Source organism: Onychostoma macrolepis, chromosome 13 (assembly GCF_012432095.1).
Source record: "Onychostoma macrolepis isolate SWU-2019 chromosome 13, ASM1243209v1, whole genome shotgun sequence".
NCBI classification, from domain to species: Eukaryota; Metazoa; Chordata; class Actinopteri; order Cypriniformes; family Cyprinidae; genus Onychostoma; species Onychostoma macrolepis.
Window position 1 is genome coordinate 27,169,842 of NC_081167.1, and position 23,943 is coordinate 27,193,784.

Consider the following 23,943-nt stretch of genomic DNA (forward strand, 5'->3'; position numbering starts at 1 on the left):
AATAAAATGAGCAAAAAAAAAAAAAAGCATGACTTTCACAAAATTCAAATGCAAAACTCACTACAGCTGCTGTATAATGAGGGAAAGAGAGATAATGTGAGCGTAAACAGGAACTCACTAGTGGTGTTGGTAAGGCGAAAGGTGACGGAGCTGTCTGGAATATCACACACGTTCCGGACGGACACCTGACAGGTGTAATTAGCAAAGTCCTGTGGACGAAGGTTTTTCAGTTTCAGCACCTTTGTCTCACCCTGCAAACACACACACACAAAAGCAGTTTTTCTGTTAGTCAAAGCATGCATTTATACATAATGACAACAACATGTTGTTTGTTGGTCATCCTCTGGAAACAGTGCCATTTGTGCCTTTAGAATTGTTATTTTTGTATAATTTGACAACTATTGAGTAATTCATATTTAAAATATGAAAACACATTTTACCACCTGGGGCATCTGAAGTGCAAACTACGAAATACTAAAAAAAAAAAAAAACACTCATAAAGGTTGCAATATAAAGTAGATGACTTTAACTGAAATATTAAGTCAGAAACAGGAAATGTCACAGCATAACAGGGTTAAAATGCACAAAATATTTTAAACTTAATATATTTCAATGATATTTCAATATCAAAAAGCAAAATGTAAATAAAATCACATTAAATTCTATATTACCAGAATTTCCTGTGCATTACACACTAAACAAGGTTCAGTCCATCAAATAATGAGACTAAGTTCTGTATACTGTAAAATATGTCAGTAGTAATTCATGTGAACACAAATGGGGCACAAAAGGTACCGTATCATTTCCTGAGAACGACCCTTGTATTTCTATGCAATGTCAGAGGCTTTGTGTGCATGATAAAGAGAGAATGAATTCAGGAATTTTAAATTCATCTAATTCTTTTGACTGCGTCCATCAGGAGAATGAATAATCCTCATTATTAATAGCAAAGCCATCAATCTCCATCCAGCCCACCTTATTCAAACGGCTCTTTAATAATAAGTGCTCAGATTATGAATTCATCACTGATGGATCGCTGATTATTGAGTACGCTTCTCTGTGATTGAGCGGGTCTCCTGTGGTTATCTGCTATTCAAATGATTATTAACTCTAATTAAACTATTTTCTGTTTTAGGGGAAATAAGGCCTATAGAGAAATCTTGCATATTGTCCAGCTGTGTGTAAGAGAGTTTGGAGATTTACTTAAGTTTGGGGACAAAACTGTTTCCAGAAGTTTGCTAAAACTTAACTTAAACTTGGAACTTAAACTCCCTTTCGGGACACCCAGAGACACACACACACAAAAAGGTCAAATAAAATAAAATAAAATAAAAAAGTGTTTAAAGAAACAAAAAAAGGTATTTTAAAGGTATAGGTATAGGGTTAAGGTCTATAAAATACCGTTACCTCACTAAAACAACAACAGAAGTCATGATAGTGTTGTACCTGTGTGTACAGAGGCTCGTAGATATCCACTCCGTTGTCTTTGCTCTGTTCGATTGGTTTATTTCCTCGTTTCCAGATAAAGCGAGCGGGAGGGTTGGAGTTTACCGTACAGCGTAAAAACACTGTTTTCTCCTGATAGTAGTTCCCTCGTACATCACCCACCGTCTGGTGCACCGTGAGCACAGGCTTATCCAGATCTGGAGAACAGACAGAAAGAAAGAGCATTCACTTAGATTGGGAAAATGTAATCTCTTTAATGGAGTAATCTGAGAGGTAAATGCCCTCAGAACCCATAATTATCAGAGTCTTGATCTCGTGGTCTCAGACAAGACCACTATTTCCACCGTACCGAAGGTGGCAATTACCTCAGCAACAGGTCAGCACACTATCTTCACCATTACACAGATTTCACCAAGGTTTCAATGGATCAGAATAGCTGGACAGCGAGTTCACAAAGAGTCTCGTTGTTTGAATGAATGATGCAATAAATGTTATCTAATGCACTTCATTAAAATGGTTTTGGACCGACAGGTCTTGGCTTAAGGTCAAAGACTTAGCATGCATGGTATTTAAACTACTTTTAGTGCTTTTTTAGTCCTTTTTGGACCTCAATCCTAAATATCACCATCAACTTTAGCAGTATGAACAAGAACAGCTCAGAGAATCTAGCGTCTCCTTGTATGAAGAATGGAAATGTGAATAAATGATGAAAAATGTTCATTTCTGAGTTAACTATCCTATGAACAAACACACACTGGTTACTTCAATATGTGCCAAACCAGACGCACACACACATAAACACACAGATCACGCAGAGAAAAGTAGCACATATGGAGGAAAGAGAGGTGAAGGTTAAATCTATGTGACTGTGTAACCCAGTCTGACCTCTGACCTCTCGCTGCTCAGTGATTCCCACTGAATAAACAGGAATCTGTCTAATAGACTCTTTCATACACAGTCCTGTGTGTATTTGTGTGTGTGTACCTGTTTTTCATTCAGGTGGGGACTTAAACCTGAATACACACAGACTCATGGGGACTCGTGTCACAGTGGGGACATAAATTGAGGTCCCCACTGGTAAACAAGCTAATAAATCACACAGAATTAAGTTTTTTTGAAAATCTAAAAATGCAGAAAGTTTCCTGTAAGGGGTAGTTTAGGTGTAGGGCTGGTGCAGGGCAATAAAATATATGGTCTGTACAGTAGAAAAACCATTACGCCTATGGAGAGTCCCACAAGGATAGCAAACCAGACGTGTGTGTGTGTGTGTGTGTAGAGAGAGCACACATGAATGGCTTTATTTTATCTTCGGAAGGAAGTCCAAGCATAACGCCTGAGTAAATTCAACGGCAATAAGAAGCCCCAAATGAAAACATCACATCCGTCAGAGAGAGATTTTCTGGGAAATGTGCTGATCCGTAGGGAATTCCCTCCCAATTCCACAGAGTTTAATCCGGTGAGCGCACTAACCCACATCACAATGACCGTGTCAAATTATCACTCAATTTTATTAGACCATCCGGAGCTAATCTGATGACCACAGGCCAGAGGAGAAAATCATGAACGACACACTGACCCAAGCCAATATACCAATGAGCAGAAACATTGATTTTCTGTGCAGTGGTGTTTCACAGAAGTTTATGGAAGCAGATCTCTGCTTCTCTGCATCTAGTATGAAAAACTAATGTTCAAATGTTAAAGGTCAGTAAGATTTGTTTTGTTTGTTTTTTGGGGGAAAAAAATTATACTTTTATTAGGCAAGAACGCATTCAATATATCAAATGATGTTTTTTACGAGCTTTCTATTCTTCAAAGAATCCTGAAAAAAAAAAATAAATGTATCACAGTTTCAGCAGCACAACTGTTTTCAATATTAATAATAAGAAGAAATGTTTCTTAGGCAGCAAATTAGCATATTAGAATGATTTCTGAAGGATCATGTGACACTGAAGACAGCAGATTTGCATCACAGGAATAAAGTACAATTTATAAACATATTCAGATTTTTTTTTTTTTTTTTTTTAAATGTAGATCTATTTTACAATATTACTGCTTTTACTGTAATTTTGATCAAATAAATGAAGCCTTGGGGAGCATAAGAGACTTCTCAATCAAACAATGAATATTTTCCCACCCCAACATTTTGAACAGATAAAAAAAAAAAAAAAAAAATACTGCAATAATTTTAATATATTTTTTATATGATCATTAAGCATCCTAAAGAGCATGTTATTAGATTGAGAACATTCCATTGCTTCCCAATAACAAAGTATAGTTCGCTCAAGTTCCATCATCATAGTTCCATCATTTACTTGCCTCATGTCTTTCCAAAGCAGTTTGAATCTACTGTATTTCAGTCCAAAACTCTGATTCAAAAAAAAAAATTGTGTTATTATTGTGTTAAAAAAAACATTGACATTTTTCAAATATTAACATTTTTATTTATTGATTGATTGATTGATTGATTGATAATTTTTTTTAAATAAATTAATTATACAGTTGTAATCTAAATGGTTATAATGGATGTTTGGTCAAAAAATATATGTTTTAGACAAACATCAATATACATACTGAACATCGTCAAAAGACTGATATCCCCAAACTCTAACCCACCAACACCAACACACCCTTCTGCATTCAGAAGAGCACAAACAGAGGCAGACGTTTGATCCCAGCATCTCGTGAATTATTTAGCACTCTTCATATTGCCTGAAATAAAGCATCACATGAGCGTGAGCAGCACATTTGGATATAATGAGCACATACGAACGGCCCAGAATGCATGCGAGCCTACAAAGATTTTTTCTGTTTAGATCACTTACAAATCAGTGTCAACATTTGCCTCATAGCTGTTCTCACATTCACCCCCCAGTGTCTACATGTACAGAGTCAGTGAAGAATGGTGTGTGAGCGAGCGTGTCCTTTATTCTGTAATGCATGCTTTTCCATCGAGCCATTACTGCTAGGACTGCAGGATTATTTGCATCATGTGTGAGAGTACAGCGTAAAACCTGTGATCTTATAAACATGAGCTTTCTCTCCACCTGGTTGGTCTGAGGACACAGGCCCACAATGCACCTGTTCTCTACCCACAGGAACATCTCTGTATCTCTTTCATAATTTAACTCACTCTCGATGAATATGCTTGAAAAGGCCAGATATGAGCAAACAACTTTGTCTCAATGACTTTTACGTGTGCATTAATTGTAAATAAAAGCATGGGCACACTTTAATTTAAGGTCCAATTCTCGCAATTAACAAACTAGTAAGCTACTTTTTAAGTTAACGTATTGGATGTCGAGTGCTAATAAACAGCCAATATGTTAATAATAGGCATGCTAACTTTAATAGTGAGAATTGGTCCCTAAACTAAAGTGTTACCGAAAGCACTAATAAATCTGATAAGGATTAAATAATTTGATTTGTTTACCATAAGTGCATAATGATGGAAGAGCACAAATGACTTGACTAGTATTCAAAAATATGGATGTTGCATTTTCAATCAATGTGAACAGCTATATTTCAGGTGCCTACAGGTCCTGGCAAAAAAAAAAAAAGACATTGGAATTACTTGAATATTACATTACAAGAAAGATTTGTGGCTAAATTAAGCCCAAATGCGGTGAATAACACATTAAAGCCTGAGGCAGCAGACATCTGCTATCCTCTGTCAATATGAGGTAATCCACAGTATCTAACAGCTGACATCCACAGGGGTTACTCTAGAGGTCACAAACGTGAGGGTCAAAGGTCAGTGTTCATAAGTCAATATTCTCTGCACTTAACTTGTTGTACAATTTAATGTGTAAAACCAGTCAAGAACAGGTCATATTTCACCCAGCCACCGAAAAAAAGAAAAAGAAAGATATATTTTGCGTAAAGAAAATCAAGCCTGTTTTAGGACCATTCATATTATGTCATTACTTCCATGACAATTAAGCAGAATTTAGCCTAAAATTCTCATTACTTCAGTGCCTCTGGGATGTTTTACTTTTGAGTTTCTTTGTAATTCTCATTATTCTCAATGGTGCTTCTCATTAGATTTGTGTCATTATAACAGTCATTTGCAAAATTAAGGTAAAAAAAAAGCATGAAATGCAGTACAAAAAGTATAAAACCCTAATGATAAAAATGATTTTAAAATACTTCTAAATACAAAATAAAATAGATATATAATACAGTAATTCACAGTTTGTTTGTTTGTTTGTTTTTTTAAGTAATGAGGGGTTAATTATGCTTAACTAACATTATTAAGACAGATTATACATTAAAATTGAAAAAATTAAAAAGTACGATTTTAAAAGCTGCAAATTTAAGATGGGAGTTGTGGGAGAACTTGAGTTCAAGTCAAGATGTGAGATACATGCGAGTGAAAAAATTTTAAAGAAAAATTAAATTTAAAGTTTTACCGGAATATTGAGAAAATAAAAAGAAAGATGGGAGACCTTTCATTTCATGCCAACTTTAATATTAAAATGCCTGACTTGCAAGATCTTTGCAAATGAGAAATCTGAATACATGTATTACCGGAGTCTGTTTGCTCTCCAATTAATCTCCTTGGTTTTTAAAAGAAACAACGAGATATTACAGAGATCTCATTTGTGATTTTTCTTTAATGACTACAAGAAGCTCCAATTAAATTGTCCAGAGATCAGCGGTTGCAGGCGATTTTAATAAACACCCTCCGAATAGGAAAGCAGATCAGGGACGGGCTCTCAATACTGATCCCAAACCTCCAGACTCTCAGCACACCTGCAGCCTCCTCTTCCTCATATCGGCTAATTACACTCGGCCCTTCCTCGTCTCTGCCCCGCAGCAGGAAATGAGATATTTAGTCAACCCCACTGGCTCGGCACCAAGAACCTTCGGAGTGCTTTGAACTAGGGTGCAGTTTTAATTAAAAACCCCAGGCAAAGCTCTGAGAGCTGAACTCCGCTGGGTGAGGGGGTCACTAACCATCCGAACACTTCCCGGGTCGCCACCTCCTAACGGGATCAGAATTCCAGAGGAGAGACACCGAGGGACAACGCTCTCTCTGGACAGACAAAAAGAGACTTTCTATAATTGCTTATGCTCTGACTGTTCTGTTAATTGCCCTAGATTTTCTTGGGACGATGACACACATAAATACAAACTACACATGCACACATGCACAGTCGTAGCTGTTGGCTACAGATGGTGTTGTACAGTGTTGCTGTTTTTTTAATTGGCCTCCCAGAGTAATGACTGCTGTTGGAAGTAGTTTTTTTGGCTCTAGCTAGATTTTGGTAACCATGCCATTTGTCTTACCAGACGAGCTATCGACCTGTCTGGGAATATTTAAGAATCTAATAACATAACGGACAGCTCTTATTCAGCAGCCCAGCACGGGCCAACCACACAGGATGTCACTGCTTGTAAAGCATGCAAACTACACTCCATTACAGTCAGAAATATCCAGAACACCAGCAGCATAAAATGTTCAGATACAGATATGGCGTCTGAGAGGACATGGCGCAGCTGACACAGAACAGTACGTTCAGTAGAAATTCTCTAAAATGGCACCAGTGACGAATTGTTGAATAAAGTCATTGTTTTGGTCACACTTTATTTTAAGGTCCAATTCTCGCTATTAACAAACCATTAACTATGACCTTTGCCTCAAAAAAAACGTATAATTAGCTGCTTATTAATAGTTAGTAAGGTAGTTGTTAAGTTTAGGTATTGAGTAGGATTAGGGATGTAGAATATGGTCATGCAGAATATGTGCTTTATAAGTACTAATAAACAGCCAATATGTTAATAGGCATGCTAATAAGCAACTAGTTAATAGTGAGAATTGTAAAAAAGCCTTTTCAGCACAAATTCTTCACTGTGCGTCTTTAGTAAATCCTGAATGTACTATTTTAACGCCAAAAGACAGTTTGTGCTAGTGCAATTTGTTAGTAAATCAGGCCCCTGTTGTTCCTCAGTCTAATCTATTGGTGGCTTAATAGGGTCCTGAAAAGAAAACTAGAAACATCTACACAAATTATTGGGGTACATAAAAAGTGACTGGGGTACATTAAAAATATATATATATATATATTATTCTTCAAATTATTAGCAATTTCTGATTTGTTTCCAAGTAAATCCTACACTTTTTTTTTTTTTTTTTTTTTGAAAACTACACAGGAAATTTCCCGGTGTTAAATCAACACCGCTTGGTGTACATATAATTTACTGTGTATGGTTAAAAATCCTAAGAAAAGTCTAAAAATGTTTTCTTTTGCATAATTCTTACCATTCAACTTCTACCAAGTTGCATTTACAGTAAACAGTAAAATTTTATTTGCCAAAGACGATTTCCACACATTTGGCACCTGGCAATTTGTGAGTGTTAATTTTGGACCCTATGCATGCATGTGGCCGCTAATGCCCGTCTGCCCGCCTGTGCCCACCTGTTTATCTCAGCACGGTGCTGTTTGGACACACTCAACACTTTTATTTCCTCCTCTCTACAGTTACACAGTCACTCTTTCAATCTTGAGCCCTGCATCTCCCTCGTTCCTAACTGTTATATGACTGTAGAAACGTCATGTGTACCATAAACTCTTTACAATGATCTGGAAAAGGACTTAAATGGGGAGAGTAACCTAGTTAGCAATTCAAATCAGATAATGAGCGAAAGACCAGACTAACCCAAGGCAATTCAACACCTCTGATCATTCAAAATGAGCTCTCTAATCTTACTGGTTATTGACTGATATTGATTAGGTGTTGTTGACAAGGAATCCTTTACATTTAAAACACCACCAAGTCATTAAAGGAACATCCTGTGACCTGTGGCTAATTTTGTTATATACCGAATCAGCCTTCCTTTAGACTGTGTAATACTGGTAATTGTAAAAACCACATCAGCACTCATTATTGTGAGCTGGAAAACAATAGAAACGTATTTGTTGGATTTAGGAGGGACAATTTTCTATTACAAAGACAGTTTGTGCAAATCGATTCGAAACTGGTTGAAGGAGGAAGAGAAACCCTGCCACAAAAACACAGCATTCGCGTTATTTAGGAAAGTCAACCTATGAATGGCACATTAATGTGTGAAAGCAGAAAGCTTTATTTTTAATATTACAAAAGTCAGTGGCCTTTCAGGCTATTTTCAAGCATTCATGATACTATGCTGTATATCCCAGCAGAATGAATTACCTTCAACTGAGTTTAGGGTGTCAGTGGTTTACACTAGAGGTCGACCGATTCATTGGTTTTGCCGATTAATCGGCACCGATAGTTGATTGCCCCAACTATCGGTTATCGCCAAAAATCCATGCCGATAGTTTTCAACCGTTGCTGGAGTGGCTGAGAAGGGTCCGCTGGCATTATACAGTACGAGGGCGGCCTCTAGAGGCGGAAATCACTGACAGCACGTGTTGTTTATTTTGACACGTGACACTGCGCGCAGCACAGAGCAGGAAACTCCAGACGCGCATTTAAATACAGCCGAAAGAAAAGCCTGCTGCGGAACAGAGCGCCATTCACATAGTTTTCTATTAAATTACATTATATTTGTCCCAAATCGTTGTGAATGTACATAATGACTTCACCCTAGGCTATAAATTATGTATTGTGCATTTTTCAGCAAAACGTTTGTCTTTCTGTGGCTTTAATAAAGTCTGTATGCTTCATATAGACAGCTGTAATACAGATCGCGATTTCTCTTTCCGCTTGCTCTGGTTTTTTTTTAAACACCGAACTTCAAACTCATTTATGCCACATTGTTCATTCTTGAAGCAAACTTATGTCCGTTTGGTGATTAAATAAATTGTTTTAGACCGCCACTTGATTTGAACGCAAAGCGTCTGGTGTGTGTGTGTGTGTGTGTGTGTGATACCTCTGAGTTCTCCTAGACGCAGCGCTGCGCTTTTGCCCGGTGTGCGACTAACTTTTTTTTTTTTTTTGGATTAAATAATTATCAAGTGTTAAAAAATAGAAGCAAATAAAGTGTGTGAATACACATACAATATCCATATGCATGTAATTTTAATGCTATGGCCTTGTGTAGGTATTTAAAGATGGCCATCTTTAAGCATGACTGTTGAAATTAAATGGTAACACTTAACAATAAGAGTCCATTTGTAGTATTAATGAAAACTGTGGAAGTATTGTTCCTTGTTAGAGTGTTCATTTCAACATTCACTATTAGCTACTAATAGGCTACATTTTTAAATTTTAAAGTTTCTTCTTTTAACATTAGCAAACTATGAAATAACTTTAATGATCAATATAGTAAATAATATTAATATTTTTAGTCATTTACAAAGTATGGTTCAGTACTGTTGCTGCTTTTTTTTTTTAAATAGTAAAGCACTATCTCTCTTTCAGTATCCATTTTGAAAACTATCGGTTGATTAATCGGTGTCGGCCAGTGTGGTCCAACCTAGCTATCGGTATCGGTAAAATCCACTATCAGTCGACCTCTAGTTTACACACACTGAAAAACAACACTTGATATCGTTTAGGCTTCAAGCGAGTCATTCAGATCCTGTAAGATGATTGTCTATTGAAGACACAGTCAGAACTCATGGTACTCATTAAGTATAATGTGCACACTAAGCCAAGGGTCAAGAACAACAAAATGTCGATACAATGCCAACATAAATGCTGTTTGCAACCCATAATACTTTCATAATGTGACATTCATTTCAGAGTACAATAGGATCTTCAATGAGACAAATGTGATAATTGTGATGTCAACTGAAACTTAAACTTAGTTCTGAACTAGAGAAAATTTTATTTTACTGTTACATTTTGACAAAAGATTACAATTACAAACATTTTTAAATTCCATTCAATTAATTTCCTAAATTTGAATAACGGTTACAAACCAGACGTGGAATTGCAATTTGAATATGGATATTTCAAATATAAAGAATTCACATAAAAGTAATACATTAGAAATGTAAATAAAACAAAGGTTGTTAATATAAACTAAGATAAACTTTGAATGTTGAGTTTTATCATTTATAATAATTTACATATTTATGAAAATAACTTTGTGGATTAAGGTGGAAGAACACTTAATTTTCCAGAATGCAGTACCATTTTTCTTTCAAATGCAATTCAATATATTCTACCTCATGTCAAATTCATGAGTAAATTAAGTAAAAGAAATGGTCAGGTCAGAAATGTATTAAAAGTGAGTCAAATCAGAATTTTACACAACTGGGGACCAGTGTTATTATAGTTAACTAAAACTAAAACCACTACAAAAATGTTACTTAAAATAAAATGCCAACTGAAATAATACAATAAAATGTTAAAATACATTTTTTTTTTTTGAGCTAGTTTTTAATTTGTCATTTTAATTTCACTAATGTATTAAAATAACTAAAACTGAAATAAAAGTTGCAAAAAAAAAAAGAAGAAATTACTGAAACTTTAAAAATCATTTATTTATTCAGAAAAATATATATATATTTATATTAATTAGTATATATTTATAATTATTAATATATATTTTTAAATAACTTTATTTTCAAAATTAAGTGTAATTAATATGTTTTAATAATTCCAATTACCGTATTTTCCCGAATATAAGACGACCCTGATTATAAGACGACCCCCCATTTTCCAGATGAATAATATAACATTTAGGCTATACATCTCATAGTAGCCTACCAAAATGTTATTATCAGCAGAAGTGAAATCTTATTGAAGTCTTCAAATCTGGGTACAGTCTTATGTTTTAAAATCACTTACAGAGGAAGTTTGGTCACATCACATCAGGCTAACATGACAGTCACGACTCGTGCGGCTGTAAGCTTTTCTTTTTCTTTTGTTTTCATTCGCGATCTTTACAACACACATTACATTACATATTTCATGGCACACTCGTTTTATGCGTTTTTGGCACCACCTATTGTTGTGGGTGTATTACTGACATGTCAAAGTCTAGACCCTGAATATAAGACGACCGCGTTTTTTCAGATGTAGTTCCAAGAAAAAAAACATTGTCTTATATTCGGGTCAATACGGTAATATTAAAAATATTAATAAAAACTATTATAGTATCTCAATGATAGTAAAAGAACGGTGCCAGGAACAGGCATTAGGAAAGTAAAAAGCGTCAATCTGAATTTGAAGTTGACTTTAACAGTGCGAGTGTTTAGTGTGCTGAACGGTCACAGCATGAAGCCCTGCAGGAACTGACTGTCTATGAGACTGAACATTCAAACAAGCTGCTTTAGAAATCTCATGACTCCAATACGTCTCTCAAGTACAGACTGAGACGCAAATATCCATGAGTGCGTGGGAGGCGGGATCTTAACTTCTAGAGATCAATAGGGCCCCGGGGGGCCCGGAAGAGCAGCGCGTGCCCAGCACGAGGGCCCCGTGCTCCCTGGCCTCCTGGAGTGCAGGGCCGCGGCACAGAGCAGAGAGGAGAAACGCTCAACTGTTTGTTTAACCTTTCATAAAATAGCCATTTCATTGCACACACACATACACACACACACTCGGGCAGGACATGCAATGTAAGCATTTGTGGATTATCTTGATATAAAGCCCCTCTTTCATTTTAAGAGCGCTTTATATCTTCTTTTCCGCACCTTCCACTTTATTTACTAGTTTTCCTGGAGGCAGCTTTTCTTTTACAATTACTGGCTCTGCTCCAAAGGTAGAGGAGGTGTCAGGCAGGGAACATGCTTCTGTTCTTGGCTGCTTTCACTCTTTTTGTGTGGTTTTTCCTTGGCTTTCTATCTCTGTGCACAGTTATTTAGTGGCAAATCCTTGAGAATGAGACATTTCATATCCATTATATCTGAAGGCATCTTCAGAACACTCAACTTTCCTTGTTTTTCTCACGTATATCACCTTGAAAACTCTTTGGGAAGGCATAAAACAAAGCAAAAGAACATTCTTAAAGGTAAAGTGCACTCAAAAAAATGATTTGGTCTTAATTTACATTTTATGTAATTCAATTGCATAACAATTTTCCATCCATTTAGATTACATAGTTTTAACATAAACAAATCAATAAACTTAATGTGATTCATATGCATCAGTCGTATGTGAATGAAACAGGTAAGATTTATGTAATAATTCACAGCAAAATCCCCACACTGCTCAGTGTTCATGTGTTTCCACACTACAGAGTGTTTAAGTAGAATTGAAGCAGTCTTGAGTTAAGAAGATAATTATGTGATGATTGATCATTAATGATGAACAGCTGCTGTTATCAAGAAGAATCACCGAAGGAAAGACAAACACAAGAACTACAACTGACTTCAGCCACAGCCGAAGATGAAATCAACTAAAATAAAAAAAGACATTAAATCCTTTAAGACAACTCCACAAACAGCATCAGATTGACTTTATTTCTGGAGGGTTTCTAGAGAAGCTCTTATTGAGAATTAACAGAGGTTTAGATGCTTTGTTGTTTTGTTTGAAATCACCATCAAAGAGACCAGTGTTTCCTTTTGTTGGGCTCTTGACCCTTGACATTTTGGTGTATATTTGCATAGGCAGAGAAATTACACACTTCCCCTTTAAAAATGTCTATGATTGGTGCAGTTTAACACAATCTGATTATTTTACTTATAATCATTAATTTTGTTGATTTGTTTTACCACATTTTAACTATATTTGCAAAGCGTGTAATCTGTGTACTTTTTGATTTAATACTTCCTTCAATGCATTGGTAACATTTTGCAATAAGGTTCTTTACATCAATACAAAGTTAATGTTGTAACATGAAATAGCAATAGTAACAGTTCATTAACATATCAACATTAACCTAGGTTATTATTCATTGTTAGCTTATGAAAATTAATGTATTAACATTTATGAATTGAATCTTATTATACTTAATGCATCTGTGGCAGACTACGCAAAAACCGTATAATTTTCATTTGATAATACAGTAAGGTTCCATTTGTTAACATTAGTCAATTTTTACAGAATTTACTAATCTTAATATTTATTGAAAAAATTTTTAAACTCTAAAGTTGCATCTGTTAAAATGAATGTACTTCAAACTAATATGAATGAACAACTAGCTAATGTATTTTTAATTAAGTACTGTAAAATTTTCTAAGTAAAATATGTGCTGAAAAAACTATATTACTCATAGTTTGTTCATGCTAAATAATATTAAGAACTAAGACAGTTTTATCAATAATACTTGAATAACTAGTATACAGTCATCAACTAGCACAAGTGATAAATAGTTATTATTCACGCTGATGACACAAACACATCACAGACTGGAGCTCAAAAGCACATTTAAGATGTAAAATCCCTACTAAAAAGTAATATATATATATTCAAATCTATTTATATATTTACTGAAATATCGCTTGAGATTTACTGATATAAAAATGATAATTAAACTTTATTCGGAGTACTACTTGTGCACAATTGACATTTCTTAATATTAAGCCTAAAATGTGTTTTAATGTCACTATTGGTGAGGATTGTATGATCTTTAAATAATATCTGTCTTTAAATGCAAGAAATTTAAAGTGTACCTAAAGTACTGTTTACTTGCAATAGTTTTTCTTTAGCACAGTCAAATATACTTTAGTATATCATCAGTTGGGCTTCAGCACAAATAAAGTGCTTTAATTGCATAATTAGTTGTTTCAATTTAGAAGAATTTAAGTATACCTGTTTAGTATACTAAAAGTATTTTTTAAGCACATAAATACACTGCTCAAAAAAATTAAAGGAACACTTTGAAAACATCAGATTGCACTTGGGAAAAATATCATGCTGGACATCAATACTGATGTGGACTGGGTAATTTGTTAGAAACAAAAGGATGCCACATCATTTGATGGAAATGAAAATGATCAACCTACAGTGGGCTGAATTCAAAGACACCCTGAAAATCAAAGTGAAAAAAATTATGCAGCAGGCTATTCCATTTTGCTGAAATTTCATTGCAGCAACTCAAAATGGTACTCAGTAGTTTGTATGGCCCCCAAGTGCTTGTATGCATGCCTGACAACTTCGTGGCATGCTCCTAATGAGACGATTGGATGGTGTCCTGGGGCATTTCCTCCCAGATCTGGACCAGGGCATCACTGAGCTCCTGGACAGTCTGAGGTGCAGACTGGTGGCTTTGGATGGACCGAAACATAATGTCCCAGAGGTGTTCTATTGGATTTAGATCAGGCGAGCGTGGGGGCCATTCAATGGTATCAATTCCTTCTTCCTCCAGGAACTGCCTGCATACTCTCGCCACATGAGGCCAGGCATTGTCGTGCACCAGGATGAACCCAGGACCCACTGCACCATCGTAGGGTCTGACAATGGGTCCAAGGATTTCATCATGATACCTAATGGCAGTCAAGGTGCCATTGTCTAGTCTGTAGAGGTCTGTGTGTCCCTCCCCAAACCATCAGTGACTCACCACCAAACCGATCAGGCTGAACGATGTTACAAGTCAAGTCAAGTCACCTTTATTTATACAGCGCTTTTAACAATACAGATTAGAGTGTCAGTAACGTATAATGATAAGATTAAACACTCAATTATCAGTTAATGGCATTTCATTATTGAATTCAGAGATGTCTTTGTTTAGCTCAGTTTAGTTTAAATAGTATCTGTGAAATCAAATTGACGATAATCGCTAGAAATTATGTGTCAGGCAGCATAATGTTCTCCACAGCTTTTCCAGATCCTTTCACATCTGTCACATGTGCTCAGGGTGAACCTGCTCGCATCTGTGAAAAGCACAGGGTGCCAGCGGTGGACCTGTTCATTGGCAAATGCCAATCGAGCTCCAAAGTGCTGGGCAGTAAGCAAAGGGCCCACTAGAGGACGTCGGGGCCTCAGGCCATCCTTATGAAGTCTGTTTCTGATTGTTTGGTCAGAGACATTCACACCAGTGGCCTGCTGGAGGTCATTTTATAGGGCTCTGGCAGTGCTCATCCTGTTCCTCCTTGCACAAAGGAGCAGATACCGGTTCTGCTGATGGGTTAAGGACCTTCTACGGCCCTGTCCAGCTTTCCTAGAGTAACTGCCTGTCTCCTGGAATCTCCTCCATGCTCTTGAGACTGTGCTGGGAGACACAGCAAATCTTCTGGCAATGGCACGTATTGATGTGCCATCTTGGAGCAGTTGGACTGCCTGTGCAACCTCTGTAGGGTCCAGGTATCGCCTCATGCTACCAGTAGTAACACTGACCCAAGCCAAATGCAAAACTAGTGAAAAACAGTCAGAAAAGATGAGTAGGGAAAAAAAATGTCAGTGGCCTCCACCTGTAAAACCATTCCTGTTTTGGTGGTCGTCTCATTGTTGCCAATCTAGTGCACCTGTCGTTAATTTCATTAACACCAAAGCAGCTGAAACTGATTAACAACCCCCTCTGCTACTTAACTGACCAGATCAATATCCCAGGAGTTTGACTTGATGCTATACTCTGATTAAAAAGTGTTCCTTTAATTTCTTTGAGCAGTGTATGTAAATGTATTTGTAGTATACTTCGCATTAAAATAAATGCATTTCATTTATATTTTAGTATGTTTATTTTTATTGGGGCTGCAGCAGCAGAGTGTGAAAAAACAGCCTTAAAACAAGTTGTGGATTCCCAAACACAACTAAAGAAAGAAACCTCTATCAAAAATTATCAGTTGAAATTTAGCAAATAAATCAAGCTTGATACAACATGTCTGATTTGTCCATCTCATCTGACAACCCAACAATCTTAAAAAAAGGATACGGCAAAAATGAACAAAGCTTTATTCAACAATACAATCATAGAGTCTCAAGTAAAAGAAGTCTCAGTATGCAATACTGCTGAACAGGGGTGCCGTTAGGGGGGATGCAGAGAATGCCAGGCATACTGTATGGGCCCAGGCCGCTAGGGTACCTCAAATTACAACTTTGGTTATTTATTTATTTTTTATTATTTGAGCGCGTCTTCTAGCACTTTAAAGGACCGATACACCTTGCCAATTTGCCAATTTTTTTGTTTGGCTGTTCATAATATTTTTAATTAAATGTGACCAAATTTCATTGTGAATGAATGACATTCTTGAACTGACCCACATGCGCAGAAGAACAACAAGACAGCATGAAGCGTGCTGACATAAGGATGTAAACATGGAGGCCACTGAATTTTAATAGTTTACCCGAAATTTTATGCGTTTACTCTTTCATCTATAAGCTGATGTGCCACGAAAGCCAGCAAATTCGCGAGCAGGCTATAAGGAGGATGAGGAGATGAGCAGATGAGGAGAAACAGAGCAAAGTTTTTAAATACAGTACGACCCCTCATGTTTAGCTTGTAGAGCTGTCACTGTAATACACCGTAAAACAACACCACTGCCTCTCCTTGACTCCCTTCTGCAACTTTCTGTCATGTTTAGCCAGTGACCAAAGAACTACTGATATGTAAAATCTTTGAAGTGACTCCTGACAGTGTGGAATACAAAAGTATGTCAAAATACTCGTCTTGGCCGCCTCAAAAACAATTTATTATCCGACAATTTAAAATCCTCAACAAGGCAGCCCAAACAGTAACAGGCAACGTGATGTCTGGCCCTTCCACCCCCAAAAAGTTTGTTAGAGTTTTCCCATTTTCCTCCCTTTTGATTGGCGTCAATTCGGCGTCAATTGAATGAATTGACAACAACAAAACAGTAGGCTACGACAAACTCACTTAGGCTATATTAAACATAGAATGTTTACACAGAATGTTTAACATAGAATGTTTAATATATTAACAAAGCAAATACAAACACCATGCTATCAGGCCGAATATAAAATAACTTACACAAAGTTTAAATATAAAACACTGAAAATCAGAAAACATTATTAACAATTTTATTTGGTGCAAGTCTAAAATATTTTTAAGCAGGCGCTTTTGTATTTCGTTTTGAAACTAAATCTTTCGCCAACTTCCTTGTCTTTCTCATCTCACTCGTCAGCTCGACTCACTCTCCTCACGTGATAAATGAAATCCGACTACTGCAGCTGATCTGAGATGCGACTGTTGTTCGGCACACTGCATTGTTCAAAGTAATAATTTAAAAAATTATAATTTATGATGTTAGTTTTAATAAATTAAAAAAATGGTAAAAACAAGGAAATTTCTCTGGAATTTCGTTCTTTTTGCTGTATCGAAATCATGGGCTACCGAACCGTGACACCACTGTCCTATCGAAACGAACTCACTGCTCTTGACTGAATAACTTATGATTAATCTATAGCCTATTCCATTTATACAGTGAAGAATATGCAAAGTTATTTTACATTCGATTATTTAATTTCTGTACTTGAACACCTACAAATCTAAAAACCCAAAACATCTTTAATTTGGTATATCATTTTGGTGTTATTCAAGCGTATTTATTATAATACAAGAAAACGGGTCAAAAACAGAACTAAGTTTTTTTCGGGTTTTTTCGGGGTTTTTTAAAACAAAGTTAGGCTACTTGAAATAAAATATTTCAATGTTACTTGAAATAATATAAATATTAACAGATAACTTATTTAAATTTCTTATACTTATTCTGTTTCTTTCAATTTCTTATTAAGCGTTAAAAGAAAAACAAATTCATCTGGAAGAAGGGGGCCCAAATATCAGTCTTGCATACCCCCCTTAAAACTCTTCATGGCGCCCCTGCTGCTGAACTTCATATAGATCCCCTGAAATAGACTGACCATGGTGCAGAGGACAAGGGGGCGAAGCAGTCTAGACTCCTAGCAAGTCAATCCAGCGTGTCTGCACAAGGAACGATTGAAACAGAGCTCCGGACAGCTCTGACAAGCCTCAACCTTTCAGTTTTCAGGTATTCGGACACGGATATTGAAATAACAAACAAGTGATGGAGGCGGAGGTGATTGATGGAGTGTGCGGGCCAGACTACACCCTGCTGGTGGTCTATATGCCAATTCATTCACCCTGAATTTCTTTATTTTTCCCCCTTCTTAGTTAACAAAAGCCAGATAAAAGGTCAAGCTGGTCTTGACTTGGTGGTCTATTGTATAAAAATAACCTTCACAGTGAATGGAAAAAGCCTATAGGACCCAGTGATAAAAACACATCTCAGATAAAAAAAAGAGCATGCGGACATTCAGACAGATGTTATCAGTGGCTCACCCAGAGACACTTTTATTCTGCTGTATTTTTACTCCCTGGAGTCACAGTGACTGAGTGTGTGAGGATGGTTATTTCTACAGCACTGGAGACACTCACAATATCATATGAAGAACATCATACCTAAATGTCAATATTCAAGACAAATTCAAACTAAACTCTAAACCAGACTGTCATATTGATTCATATACGCCAGGCAGCACTTACTCACTTTTAAATACGTGGGAGACATTTTTTTAAAAAAAGAAAAAGAAAAACTAATAAAACTAACAAAAACACAACAAAGTTACTAAAACATAAACTTAAAACAAAAACAGAAAATATTTAAAAACTTAAAATATTAATAAAAACTATAATGGTATCTCAAAATAACTAGTACACAAACTACTTTTTTTTTTTTAAGTCTTTTTTTTTTATGCTTACCATTTTATTTGCATTTATTTTATTAGATAAAGTAAAATAGTAATATTGTAAAATAATATTACAATTTAAAATAAGGGTTTGTTTGTTTATATTTTTTCAATGTTTAAATTTATGGCTGTGATCTTTTTAGTGTCGCATGATCCTTCAGAAATCATTCTAATATGCTAATTTGAGCGCAAGACACATTTCTTATTATTTTCTTTATTATGCAAAAACATCTTGTGCTGCTTAAAAGTTATGTGCAATCTGTCATACTTTCCTTATGGCCACCAAAATTGTGTTTTTGGCTTGTCCCCTCTCAGAGGTCTCGATGTTCTAGCCTATTTTTATCTATATATGACAGACTGTATCTGGTCTTGAGAAATATGACTCATGTCCCGCTCCTTGTAGACACTTAACCTTCTCAGGAGCAGCTCTGAGCTTTAACCAGTCTACCACCCACCCCTCCAGAGCATTAGTCAGGTTCACAACCAAACTGTGTTCGGTTAGTAAAGATCTTGGTAATCCTATGACTACCCATTCTCGACTAAAGCTCTGAAACGTTTGACTGCATGGGGTGAAGCAGATCACAGCCTTTATTGAACACGTTCAAAGCTCGATATCAGCTCAGCCAGCAGAGCCACAGACTAAAAACGGCCTTAGGCTATTTCAGACATCTGGAAAACATATCCTTCTCCTAGCCTTTATCATTACACTTCCTTAATTTCATATAAAATATGGAAATGTAGTTCGTTCGGTTCTCCTGCTTCTACATTCCTTTAGTTTTATGTAAACACCCTCCAATCTCGCACATAAGACATGATTAATTAAAATGAATAAAATGATTATATATTTTATTTTATACAAATTCAAACATAATACATGAAAAAAAAAAAGAGTAACACAAAGATCTATAAACCCATTTCCGAAAAAAAAACACTGTGACACTGACACTGTTATCATGATTTGTGGTATTTTTAATGTTATATATAATGTTATATGACTTTTCAAAGAGGATTGATGATTCCCCCCTCATACTGAATTGGTATTTAGCAGTGTAACTACATCTTCATGATTATTATCAGTTATGAAATCCTTGTCCAGATCTGAGGTCAGCTAAACATTCAAAAACGTCAAGCTGAAGCAGAAAAAGCCTGCAGGGCTTCAAACGCTTCAGAGGCTGAGAGACTTTAAAGTGAGTGAAGATGTATGACCAGGAGAAACATGGTAAGAGCTGCACACATACACACACACACTTGATTTAGCAGCACGTGAACCTGGTTGACCCAGGTTTTATAGTTATAGGACCGTATATTACAACAAAACACTGTTCCAGGTTGGGTATCTTTAACTACACAACTAGTTAGTGAGGATGTCCAGAATAATTTACTAAACGATGGAAGTGTTTAATTAAAAAAGTTTGTTAAAAAAAAAAAAAGTGATTCTACTATCTGTACAAATAATAATGTTCCAGGTGAATTCAGTGAAAAATAAAATAAAATAAATAACGTAAAATAAAATAAAATGTACACCCTTGATAAGTACTTGTTAAAATAAATATTTGCCTTTGTAATCTTTGATCAAAATCTTTAATTCTACTATATACTGTATATACTGTATGTACACATATACATATAGATGTTTGCCCTTCATTCGTGCATGTTATTCAAACAATGTAATATTTCATCAAAATGTATTATCATCTGTAATACTACTATCCGTACCAATATTAATTATTTAAATTTCCTAGCATTCAGTGAATGCATAAATTTACATAAAAATAACAGAAAAAAACATAACATAATTAAACTAAATTAAATTTAAATTAAATTAACACCCTTCAGTGCATGTTATTAAAAATAACGTTTGTCTTTGATCAAAATGTACTTATACTTGCTATGAAAAAAGTCCTTATTTCCCATTCCACTCCAAATCACCTGACTAGGTTGGACTACTTTTTAGCATATAACACTGATTTTCCACGATTCACTCAATTCCTGCCGAATGAAATATAACAAAGTCACGTCCCACATATTTTCACTAGGAAATGTGTCACATTACAAAAGCAGAATGAGTTGGGAATATGAATTGCATTTCATATTCATCTCTCACTGTGGAGGGTGAAGCGTTCACAGGGAATGCTTCATATCCATGATCACTTCTGAACGAAGCGCTCTGCTTACTCTTGCTAGGTTGGACGTTCACATGCCGTTTCCTTCATCAGCGCATGTAACCTTGCAATCCTGAGCCAACATGAATCGTTAAGCGCAGTGTTTGAAGTGCGAACAGTTTTAAGCTCGTACAACGAGCATCAAATACATTGCAGAATCTACAGCAAATTCAAAAGTACAGAGCGCTTCGCTATAATTACAGGAGGATCAAAACCCGAAATCCTGCTGCATAAAGAACTAGCACTCATTACTGTTGACAGGTGCTGCACACCTGCTGGGCTGTTTTTACCTGCGCTTGATGGCCAATGGTGCGGCATTACAGCACTTGAAAGCACTTTAGATATGATTAAGAGCAGTATGCTATTAAACGCTCTCGGAAACAGATTAGAATAACAAATGTGTTGCCTGGTATCCATCATTTTCCTCAAGCGCAGATTGGTCAGTGCCAGCTTTGTGAACTGAACCCAACAGTAAGTTTAGTGTTTAATTTGGTTACCATAATATTACATGACATAGTACAAGACAAGCCTCACAGTTCAGAAGGTAAATCCCTCAGTCACAGGGAGCAGAGAAAAGCTGCACGCAGGGTTCAAAACTCCCACAATGCATAGCGGGTGACCGCTAATCCACTCTAGAGTAGAGCTGCCATACTGCAAGGCGCTCAGAATAGCCATCCACACTAATATTATCAGACTGATATTATCATGAAATATTATCAAGGAACTGTTCAGGCTTCCAGCGTCCCTAGAGTTCAACATTTCAGTCTGTGCTCAGTAAGGTGGACATGACAAGACCAAGACCATTTATACACTGAGCATGATTTCAGCTCTAGTATACAGTACTATATATACTGCATAGTATTCACTAGTAACGCATTTCATTATGAACATACATCAGAAGCCATTTTCGAGCCAAGTGGATTTTAAATGCAAACTCTCATTTACAGTTATTTCTCTGAAAGTAAGGTTGTATGATAATTCTAATGAGAGAAAATTAAAAGTTTGACCAAATTTGTCAGTAAATTGAGCAACCTCTCCATATAACATTTCTATAATCATCTACCCACCCTCATGCTGCTTCAAACTAATAAAATACCAAAGCTGTTATTTTTCATACACTGAAAATGGTCATAGTGAGCACTGTCTGTCAATACTGGGTTGGATGGGCAGTAGTGTTGCTTTCGTCAACGAAAATTCAGACTAAATATCGTCATCAACGAACCTTTATCGCGTGACGAAAACGAGACGCAACGTAAATGCTGGTCATGTGACGATGACTATAATTAAATGTATAATGCAATATTGTTGACGAATAAAAACGAGACTAAATGTGGTTTACAAAATAAAAACTATGCTAAAATGTCTCTTCATTTTCTTTGACCAAAACGAGATGAAACTAAATGTTATAATGTTATTTCGTCTCGTTATTATATATTATTTTGCAGTATTTCTGTTTCCTGTGTCTCACTTCAGAAGACGACAACAAACAATTTGTGTGTAATAGCCATCCACACTAATATTATCAGACTGATATTATCATGAAATATTATCAAGGAACGGTTCAGGCTTCCAGCGTCCCTGGAGTTCAACATTATTAATCGACCTAAGCTTGGTCACCCCTTTGTCCACCCCACTCAAAACTGTAGTATTTGTCCCTTTTTTTCTTGACAAGAAATGCATTTATTAATACGCGGAACTGCCGTATCTCTTTATAACCACATCAAACAGGAGACTTTTCAGACGCGCACTTCAACTTTGCCTCAGCACCAGGCGCAACTCAAATGACCGCGGAAAGGAAAATGTGCCAAATGAGCTTCAGTAGAACAACAGTCAACTGCGGCCTGATGAGATGTTGTTAGGCTATATGTCAGTAAAACAAACTTTCCTGTCCTGACGGCTGTTTTACCGTGCTCACAGCGCACACTCTTAAACTTTGCGCGAATATAGGGCGCACGCTCGATATCGATTCATCATAAATAATGCGTGCAAGAAACTGAGCATACAATGTAGTTCTGTCGTCAGTTAAGTCATGGAATTACCAAAAAGGCGATTAGTGCATTCATATATGTATAGCATCACATTAAAGAACATCTCTCAAATTCATGTATTAAAATATTGTGCAATTATAAACGAAAATGAAACAATTTCAAACAATGTGCTTTTTTATTTATTTTTTTATTAACCAATTCTTATCACTATCTGCATGTCTCATCAATGAGTATGCAATGATGGAGAACAAGCTTTTGGTGGTTTTGAGAACCAGAACCAAGCTGAATGAGCAATAATGCAATAGTGATCTCCTTTATTAAAATACCTGGAGGTGGGGAATAGACTCAAGTTGTCATATTCACTCAGCATTACTTGATCTAATTCACAAATATCTAAATTACAATTTAGTAGAAATTAATTGTATTCAGTTGTGTTTTAGGCACTAAAACAGTCTAATACATTATAGTCAATCACATTTTTCTATTGAAATCTAGTCATGGATAATTCTAACTAAAATAAGACTAAAATGCTCAGACTTTTAGTTGACTAAAACTTGACTAGACTAAAAAGAGTATGAACGTGACTAAAACTAATAAAAACTAAAATGACAGCTTCACACAAAGACTAGACTAAAACTAAAATTAAAAAGACTAGACTAAAACTAAAATTAAAACAGGCCGCCAAAAACAACACTAATGGGTAGGTAGGTAAAAAAAAAAAAAAAAAACTAACTAAATAAATAAATTATTATTATTATTATTATTATTATTATTAGTGCTGTCAAACGATTAATCTTGATTAATCGCATCCAAAATAAAAGTTTTGTTTATGTAATATATGTGTGTGTACTGTATATTTATTATGT

The 23,943-nt window shown here is 35.8% G+C and overlaps 1 protein-coding gene across 8 annotated transcripts in view; it reads right to left on the bottom strand.

Annotated features, from left to right (window-relative positions):
* The window catches only part of LOC131551817 (MAM domain-containing glycosylphosphatidylinositol anchor protein 1), a 225,058-nt gene that overhangs the window by 97,618 nt on the left and 103,497 nt on the right, over positions 1-23,943 (bottom strand). For all 8 annotated transcript variants that reach the window (XR_009273829.1, XR_009273830.1, XM_058794969.1 and 5 more), the window contains exons 5-6: positions 1,447-1,643; positions 119-251 (exon numbers count right to left, since the gene is read on the bottom strand). Coding sequence is in view for 6 of the 8 variants with exons in the window: in XM_058794969.1 (XP_058650952.1) it covers positions 119-251; positions 1,447-1,643 (330 nt within the window). In the remaining 2 variants the exon portion in view is untranslated. The remainder of the gene's footprint in view (positions 1-118; positions 252-1,446; positions 1,644-23,943) is intronic.